Below are 9190 nucleotides of genomic sequence, written 5' to 3'. Positions count from 1 at the left end.
GTTCGACCAAATATTTTGTATATAAAAACTTACGATGTCAACAATTCTTTTCGCGGAATTCAGTTTAGTTTTAAAGAAACAGCTAATTCATGATTTGTTTAGTCGGGCGTGCATGCTTTTATTGACCAAAAACGAAATATATTGACCTGTTAAGAGTACAAGTACCTGCTTATATCACGCCTACCTAGTACATATGAGCCACGAAACGCTCAATCGAATACTAATTATATATTTTTTAAAATAAATAAACCTTTTAATTGAACAGACTGCGGCAAGAAGGGAATAAACTTCTAGTGTAATTACGTTATTATTTAAGGGAGACGAATTTAAATTAAAGGGTCTCAACTCGTTTAAAAAATTAACGACTTTTCCCTGAACAGACTGCTCTCTTCACGAATTAGTTTCTCTTGCTGCAAGCAGCGTGACAAGACACGAACCTAGCCAAGCATACTGTGTCAAACTTGTAAACAATTTTGTCACTTATAAAAAATTTATTGTGGAGCTAAGATAGAGTCCTAAATTCTACTGCACCTTTGTGTAAGTGTAGAATATTAATTTGTTTACTACACCGTAGTAAGTTTTAGTCTTAAAGTCGAGAAACTGGCTACGGTAAATTCTCCATCGTAAGTTGCAGGTCTAACGCCTCACTTAGCGTTTGCGTTTTTGATGATAGACTTTTATCTACTTTTAATTTGCTAAGTTTGTTTTATTTAACTTCGATTGATCCATCGGTGTCTAGTAGAATGCCGTGATGCTTTTAACTGGCATAAGTTGAAAGTTAGAAAAGAAAGATGCAGCTATTTTTTTGTCTAATTTTAACTTGGTCTTTTTCAGGTTGAAGATGAAGTCAGTGGTGATTTTCAAGTTCATCGTGATGTTCTTTCTTATTTCACATCTACCAAAAGGTTAGAACTTTCGAATTGTTCTTTATTGATTTAAATGTTACGGAGAATTTCGTTTGATGCATACATGTATGAAACTCAGTTATTCGCATAAATCCAACTGTTACAATCAATGTAGCCGGAGCGTGAACAAGGGAATTGCCGTCCATTACATGAATTTCAGTTCAAGTAAAGAATTTTAGTTAAAATATCGAATTACTAGATCTTACTAGTTTTAGCCTGACCACCATTAGAAAGATTTACCGATATTTTCTAGTTGTTTTCAATAAAAAAATTATTTTACTCATCCTGGTTGATTATCAGATGACTGTAACGATCTCAAGTGTTACCTTTACTGTCTCGGATCCAACGCACGCTCGACGAATAATTGAAAATTATAAATCGGTTTCCTTTGAAGACTTTCCAAAACTTGTGTTGTATCGTGAATGTAATCTGCCACCTGAAAAAGAGCAAATAATGTTAAGTATTTCCCCTGTTCGAGAACGAGAAAAGGATGTAAACAAATGCTTCTATCCATATATCATGTTAGGACGATATTCCAAAATTCTTATTCCAAACTATACCTAAGTACCAACTGGACCAGTTACGGGAGTGTGAAGAAGTCACTCTGATGGTCGACAAAATTAACCGAAGTTCGTGTCTTATTGGTTTTCCACATACTTTCATGCTATCTGGTACACAAAATTTTACTAACTTCAATTCTACTTGTGGATTTGCAACAAAATTTGTATGTAATTTGTATGTATGTACAAGTTCAATTTCAGATTTTGATACTTGAAGGCGACTCTAAATTTCCCTTCTATTAAAGTCTGTTCTTGATTGTTGGAAGAAATGCATGAACGAGTTGATTGTAAAACAAGTCAAATTAAGAAAAGTATCATATAGAATGAATAAAGCAACGTGTTTCTTCCTTAATTAGTTTTCTATAATTTTTTTTGTTTGGAGTACAATATCGCCTCGTATGAAAAACTTTCGCTCTAACCAGTAAACTCCTCGATTAAAGATTCATCCAATAAAATAGTAATCTGCGAAGTACCATTTCTTGTTAGATGAAGATATTTTAATTTCATGGCAAGTAAGGACAGCAAAGACAGTTTAATTCACTTACAGCTTACCTTGCGTGTATTCAAATGGCCCGCTAGTTTGAATTTGACCCGCGCACGTCAACAGTGACCAACAAATGAGCCTACGTGTTCCCAGGGAGGACTTCCTCATAAATCGCGCCTTCGTGTTTAAGATCACTCCCGGTTTCAGAAATCCTAGAAGGATCTAGAAATGGCTAATCACACGACGCGAAGTTTACTCACGTGCAGAACCCAGAAGGCTTTGCACGCACTTTTGTCCTCCACGAGAATATCTACGCAAGCGCGTGGTAACATCATACGGGGAGAAATTGGGTACAAATATCTAACATAACTTGAATGAGACTATCCGAGGAGATTACCCCTTATCCTCTCTCGCCAGGGGAGGGGGGTCTTTTTAGTAACCGTCTCCATTCCCCGGCTTTCTATTCTAATGATAGATGTACGTAGTAAGAAATTGAGAAACCTTTTCACGGGTTTTGATGCCACCTTGTTTGGGGGGGCAAACATGAAAAAAGTATGGTAAATGTGACGCCAGTTAAGAAGATAAGGCAAGAACCAAGGCACGACCGGCTCGTGTAAGGCTTTTAATCAAACTGGGATAAAACTAACAGCCGAGTAACGGTAACAATATGGCGGACGCCACGCTACGAACAACAGATAAAACGCATGCTGAGTCCTAGTACCGCTGACCGGTACTGGCGTGACTTCTTTCTTCTTGTTTCATGAGTCTTTTCAACGCAGTAAATACATAAAGTAAAAAGGGGCATACTATGCCACATAACAGGAACCGAGAACATAGTGGAATGTACTTGACGCTAACTTATATGCAAGGGAAAGTCAGAGTTCAGTGACATAATCTACAAAATGCGAAGGAGGACGCGGACACGTGAGGATCTCCGTAGGTCAGGAGTGGGAGGGTCTGCTGACATGACTGCGTTTTCTAATGGGGTGTCATCAGGGCATGACGGCTGTGTAGCTGCGTCAACCATGATATGATCAACAGGAAAGGCACAGGCTTGTGGTGTAACACAGTGAGAGCTGTCAGATAGCTGATGCGCTGAAGAAGAGATGGCATCAGGGATGTCAGGCAGAGAGGGTGGTGGGCACGATGTGGTACCAGGTTCGTCTTCATCGTCTGAGTCGTTACTGCCACGTGTGTGGGGAACACGTAAGGGGTCGGCCAAGTCAGATGGGACCTTGAAGCACTCTGATAGTTTGACATGGTATGATGAGCTGCGTAACTGGGATCCAATGAACTTTTTGATGTCACAGAACGGTGGTTCTATGGCTACAACAAGGTAGCGGTCACGGGCTCGAGACTTGTTCAGGTCGGAATGGAGGTATACTAGGTCACTAACATCAATCTGGGGAGTAGGGCGCCTTTGCTGCACAGGGGCCTTAGAGCGCTCACTGTGGGGGTGGTTGGAGAGACGCTGCTTGTGCTGGAGGGTAATTAAATGGTCGTCGGCAAGGGGTAACTGCTTGTTTGAAAACTGGTCCCGCTGTGTCCACATTTCTCGTGAGGATAGCCCACGGGAACGGATACGAGAGTTCAAGGCAGAGGTGGCTACGGCGAGAGTGAGGGGAGAGACAGCACCACCAAGAGGCTCCTGACGTAGTAGTTCTGTTTCCAACTCCTGGACAGCTCTCTCAGCTACGGGGTTCTTGTTGGAATTTTTGGCCTGGCCAAGCTCAATTGTAATTCTGTGCTTCTCTAAGAGTGGGTGGTTGACTAGGGCCTTAAAGCCAGGTGCAGGGTCAGTACGGATCACAGCGGGTGGACCATCCATAGGGCGCATTTCCAAGCAGAGTTTGACGATGGCATTGCGTAACGTTTGGTGCCGCTCATCGTCAAGCAATAAACTGGAGGAGTAAGAGGTCACAGTCTCGCGGAGGACAAAGATAAGCTGGCGAGAGCGCTTGATGACGTCTGCTGCGAAGGACCGACCAATAGCGTCAGGTGGTGGCGAGGTGGACTGGTCAATACGTGCGGTTGGAGAGTTTCGGAGTGCCGCACAGGAGTGGCATCCATCAGAGACACGAGAGACTGCCTTGTCCAGATCGAGGGCGAAAAGATAGCGTTTGACGACCATCTTCAACTGGTGGCAGGACGGGTGGCTAAGCTGAATGTGAAGAGCGGTCAAAAGGCCATCCAAGGCTTGGCAGGGGACGATAATGCACTCCCTGGACGGTGACAACGGTTCATGACGCTGCACAACAAGGAGGCCATCATTTGCAATTGACGCAACTTGTAAATACCGTTTGACGTCCTTGATGTTAGTGAGCTTCTTGGAAGGTCTCGTACCCTGGACAAGGTGAGCGTGTGTCTGGCGCAGGTCTGGGCATTTAGACTGAACAGCCAACCAGGCGGGCCGGCTGGTGAAGGGAAGGCGGACGCTCCCTTGGAGGATATCTTGAACGGACACGGCTCGGACAACAGAGTCGCTAGTTCAAGTGATGAAAGAACACACCTGACAGGTCTCGTTTTCACAGGGGGCGGCGTTTCGGCTTGCAAAGTCTGACGGGAGGATATCAGCGCCTGAGACGTGCCTTACAGAAGCCTGGTAGCGGCTTACGACAGATAAGAAAGTGGATACACGAGGGCTGGCAGAGAACTCCCCACGGATGAGCTTCTCGTACGCTTGGACGCAGGGCTTACTGTCAGTAAGGATGCAGGCCTTCTTGGACGACGGAATAAGATACGGGCTGAAGTGCTTAGTAGCAGCCGCAATGGAGAGGGCTTCTACCTCGCATGGAAGCCACGTTGTCTGGGACCCCTGCAACTTAGCGCTGAAGAAACCGGAAACATGCAACTTGTCACCGCGCGTCACGTAGAGAGTAGCACCTATTCCTGGGCCCCTGACAGCTCCGTCAGTTACAATCCATAGCTGGTCCTCAGGTCTGTGTAACTTGATTGTGAGCGCAGATGAAAGGGCATTCTGAGCACTACGGAATGCACCTCTTAGATCATCGGTCCAGTTTATGGATTCCTGGGAAGGACGACCGGCCGTTACAGCATCCAAGGGAGTGAGGTAACGCGAGCACCTTGGGATGACGCGGGAGAGGACCTTGTATGCCCCAATGAAGGATCTCAATCGACCAACAGTGCTTGGCTCAGGGTACGTGGCGAGGGTGTTTAGGCGGCGGGGACTGGCGGAGAGAGAGCCAACAGTCCAGATCCAGCCAAGAATAGTGGTGCTCTTGGGACTGATGATGGTCTTGTGGGCAGACAAACGCAGGTTACACTTGTGTAGGGCTTGTAGGACCTTCTTCCAGTTGCATAATAGCTCTTGGGGTGTGTTGCCGGCATAGTATAGATCATCCGCAATTTTGGCCACGGATCCATCTTGTAGTAAGGGGCCTAGGACGCGGGCATGCCCATAGCGGAACGAACGTAGACTCGTACTCCTTTAAAAGGAGTGGCAACGCCGCAGTACTTCATGGACTCTTTGGCCAAAGGGATTTGATAAAAGGCACTTGTTAGGTCGATGACAATGATGTGACCACTGGGCGATGAGTCGTAGGGTGGAGTCAACATCAGGCAGCAAAGATGGTTGAGGCTTACTGTATCTGCCTACGTCAGCGAAAGCGGTGACGAGACGAGAGCCGCCGTTGGGCTTCTTTACCAGGAAAGAAGGATTTAGGTATTCTACAGTGATACCAACATCTTCGGGGCGACGGAAGACTCCGAGTTGCTCTAGGTGGTCAAACTTCTCTTGGAGCTCGACGAGTTTATCTCCTGCATATTGGGGGAGGCGACCTTTCCGCTGTGGTGGCTCAACAGGGCCCATGTTGACCTGTGCTTGGTAAGGGCCTGCGGATCCATTGTAACCAGGGAACTGGGGGTCAAATACGGAGTCGTACTCTCTAAGCAGGGATTGGAAATTGGCCCTGATGGCCCGAGGTAGGATGCTGTCTGGGTCTACCTGAACGGATGCGGAGTGACTGGAATTAGAGGGTGGTAACGGACGCTGAGCAGGAGACGGGCCTGTAGATGGATCCTCTTTTGGTTCGAAGACAGGAGTGACTTGGCAGAAGTGTTCGTGACGCTTAAGTGTGCGAGGCTCGGTTGACAGGTTTGGTATGCGTATGGCCCGCGCAACACTTGAAACGACACTAGGCTGCGGCCACAACTGGGATGGCTTGAGTTAATGTGAACTTGGTGCATCAGTACGAGGCTCAAAAGCATACTCTGAATCAGGAGGAGCATCGTCTGGCAGCTGTACTTCCAAGAATTCTTCGGGTCAAACAGTCTTGGAAGGAGTAGGAGCACGGAGAACAAAAGCCCTACGAACAGTTGGGAGGGGGCTGGGTGGAGAGTTGGACCCATACGTGTAGACAGACCCATTGCCAAGGAGCACCTCTCTCTTAGCGGGACGCACAGCAACATCATTTGCCTCCATAAAGGGGGTCCCGGCGAGTACTTCAACATGAAGATCCTCTAAGACAAGACCTTCGAACGTCAAGTCTGTGTTGTCGCGGGTGAAGGTTGTTCGTATCTCACCGACCACCTGAAGTTGAGAAGAGCCATCAGCCTGCTGGACGGACTAGGCACTTGATATTATAGGACATCCGAGGTGTTTCGTGTTTCGAGGTATTTCCAGTGGCGCCGCTGTCAATGGTGACGCGGACAACACGGTGAGCATGAAAGACATCCATATAAGGAGACTGACGGGTCTGTACACGGTAGGCTACGACATCTGGGGTAGGCAAAGTGGGATCAGGAACTGGAGGATCAGGGTCGAGGTCGCAGTCGGTGTCTGGTTCGTTGTCGAGGATGCCAACGATCTGCGTCGCTTTTACCATGAAGCGCCTGTCATTGTCAGCGAGGAAGGTACACTGACTGAGGAAGTGGTTTGTGTTAGAGCGACCGGCTTGCTTGCATAAGGGGCAGACCTTGTCCTGACGAGGTTGTCTGGTGCGGAACTTAGAGTTACTCCTGCCACCCGGACGGGGGCTACGAAAATCGTCAGCTACCGCTGCACGCAGGATCCTAGCGTCATCGGAGGTGCGGATTTCCTCAAGGAGAGAGGTAAGGGCTTGTGAGATTTCTGGCTTAATTAAGGCGAGGGTGCGAGATCTCAACTCCGTGCCGTAGCGCTGCTTGACCAATCGAGGAAGGCTGGAGTGAATGAGTCGTAGCTAGGTAAGGACGACGAAGTTTTCGAGAGTGGGAGTAAGTTCCTCATCCTCTGAAACATGTTCACCATGGTGGGTTAAGCCATTTGCACGCAGCAAGGAATCCTCCACAAAGGCCATGAGGCGTTGGTACAGGTCCTCAGGGCGCTCATCTGCCGCAAGGTGTACGTCAGAAAAGTCGATAAGTTGTGCGCCGGTGACCTGGAATCCAAAGTGTTGTCGAATCGCTTGCCAGATGAACTCAAGAGAGGTTGAGTTTTTTACCAGCGTGCTACGCGAAATAATAGGGCAGTAATTGGCGATTTGTCCCAGCATCAGCTCGAGGAAGTTGGTTTTTTGACGAGCGGTTAAGCGTCGAGAGAGTGGTACAGTTTCGCCATCGTTTTCGAGTCCTCGAAGCGGTTGGGCTTTGGTCTTTTTCAACCATGTAAAACCATCCGCGAGGAAGGGGGCGAAGTTGCTGTCTAAGGATAGTGTGTACAGTAGATTTTGCTTCCAGTTTTCAAAGCTATTGATTGTTTCCACCTTGGAGAGGCACCACTGCTTCGGTGCGCGGTGAGTAGACGCCATAACACACGATGTAGAACTCCGGACGTGTTGTCACAGCGAAGGATGCACTGTTTTGGCTCACGCGGTCGAGGCTGAAAAGAGGCTTTCTACGGCGAAAATGCGGCTTGGGTTGAACCGAACGCTGCCACCACGCCAGTTAAGAAGATAAGGCAAGAACCAAGGCACGACCGGCTCGTGTAAGGCTTTTAATCAAACTGGGATAAAACTAACAGCCGAGTAACAGTAACGATATGGCGGACGCCACGCTACGAACAACAGATAAAACGCATGCTGAGTCCTAGTACCGCTGACCGGTACTGGCGTGAGGGGAAAATAGAGAATCTAATGTCTATCAACCCACGAAAAATTCGAGTTTTGAAATGTTTATGAATTAAAAACAAACGATAACAGGTTAAAGAACTTACTGGTCAAATTTTAGGGAATAGCCTCGCTAGAAATGCCGAGATTAAGGTTTTCATTTTTCCATACATTTGTTTGTAACGCCGAGTCAGAATTCCTTGGAAAATTTAGATAAATTTGCATAAAAGAACTCAAAAAAGAAATTCATCGCTTTGTGCTCTTCAAATTTAAAGAAAAAGACCTTCTGCTGGATGAAAAAAAATAAAATCTTCAGAACCTCAACGCTCAAATTATTGGGCATCCAGCTTTTAACTTTTCCCATACATTTAATTTAATTTTTGCTGTGTTTTTGCAGTTACCGCTTGTTTCTAATTAAAGTTCTAATGACTATGTGATGAAACATTTCAGCTGTGGACTGTAGCGCCAGCAATGTAAACAACTGCTACACTTTCCATGACGTTGCCAGTACATGGGACGAAGCCCGTGACGCGTGCCGTGACATGGGAGCTCACCTAGTTACCATGGAGACGACAGACGAGTGGAACAAAGTGAAGGGCTTCCTCGCAGAAAAAATTAAGGAGGCCGGTAGTTACACTCACTATTACATTGGACTCCGTAAAGAAAGTGGAACGTGGAAATGGACCGACGCAGGATCGCCTGGTGTTACTGTGACAACAGACGACAGTCGCTGGCAGCAAGGCCAGCCTACTGGTGATGCTGACCCAAGGCAAATTTGTGGGGAAATCTGGTATCCCAGTGCAGGGCTTAAAGGGCTTAATGATGTCCTATGCAATCATAAATTTAAGACTTCACGTGGATACATCTGTGAAAATTATTAAATTAAACCAAGGTTAACTGAGATGACCTAATCAATTAAATGTCGAAATCAGTATAAAAGGGAGTAAATTGTAACTTTAATAAAGCGAACTGAATAAAAATAAACAGAGTTTTGATTTCTGCGTTTATTTGTTTTCTTCTTGGCCAAGGAGAAAGCGGTGTATGTGTCAAATATTTGCCATGGAAGAGAAGATCAAGCATTCCATCGCCACCAACTTCTGGTCCTGTTTTTCCTTGCAAATTTCCATGTATATGTTGAATGAAAAGACATTCTTTTTATTAATATCTCAGACGGTGAACGAGGGAGTTGTTTATTTT

The 9190-nt window shown here is 46.2% G+C and overlaps 1 protein-coding gene across 2 annotated transcripts; it reads left to right on the top strand.

Moving 5' to 3' along the window:
• The first annotated feature begins 476 nt into the window (after nucleotides 1-476).
• LOC149113607 (C-type lectin domain family 6 member A-like) lies at nucleotides 477-8988 on the top strand. 2 transcript variants are annotated; one of them, XM_089286160.1, is made up of 3 exons: nucleotides 477-537; nucleotides 835-905; nucleotides 8444-8988. In XM_089286160.1, exons 2-3 carry the CDS (start codon nucleotides 842-844, stop codon nucleotides 8872-8874), a joined length of 495 nt encoding a protein of 164 aa, XP_089142286.1. In that variant the 5' UTR covers nucleotides 477-537; nucleotides 835-841; the 3' UTR covers nucleotides 8875-8988. The 2 variants fall into 2 exon arrangements, with proteins under 2 accessions (XP_089142286.1, XP_089142285.1); XM_089286159.1 differs by lacking the exon at nucleotides 477-537 and adding an exon at nucleotides 544-623.
• Nucleotides 8989-9190: the final 202 nt, after the last annotated feature.

The sequence above is a fragment of the Orbicella faveolata genome, unplaced genomic scaffold (assembly GCF_042242905.1).
Source record: "Orbicella faveolata isolate gen_17 unplaced genomic scaffold, um_ofav_v1 contig_14, whole genome shotgun sequence".
In the NCBI taxonomy this organism is placed as follows: Eukaryota; Metazoa; Cnidaria; class Anthozoa; order Scleractinia; family Merulinidae; genus Orbicella; species Orbicella faveolata.
This window is presented reverse-complemented; position numbering and strand designations above follow the sequence as displayed.

What these genes read in the sequence shown, in the direction of transcription:
- LOC149113607 (XM_089286160.1), top strand. Translation starts at nt 842, where the DNA reads ATGAAGTCAGTGGTGATTTTCAAGTTCATCGTGATGTTCTTTCTTATT. An exon ending in TATTTCACATCTACCAAAAG is followed by an intron (nt 906 to 8,443) that starts GTTAGAACTTTC and finishes GAAACATTTCAG; the next exon opens with CTGTGGACTGTAGCGCCAGC.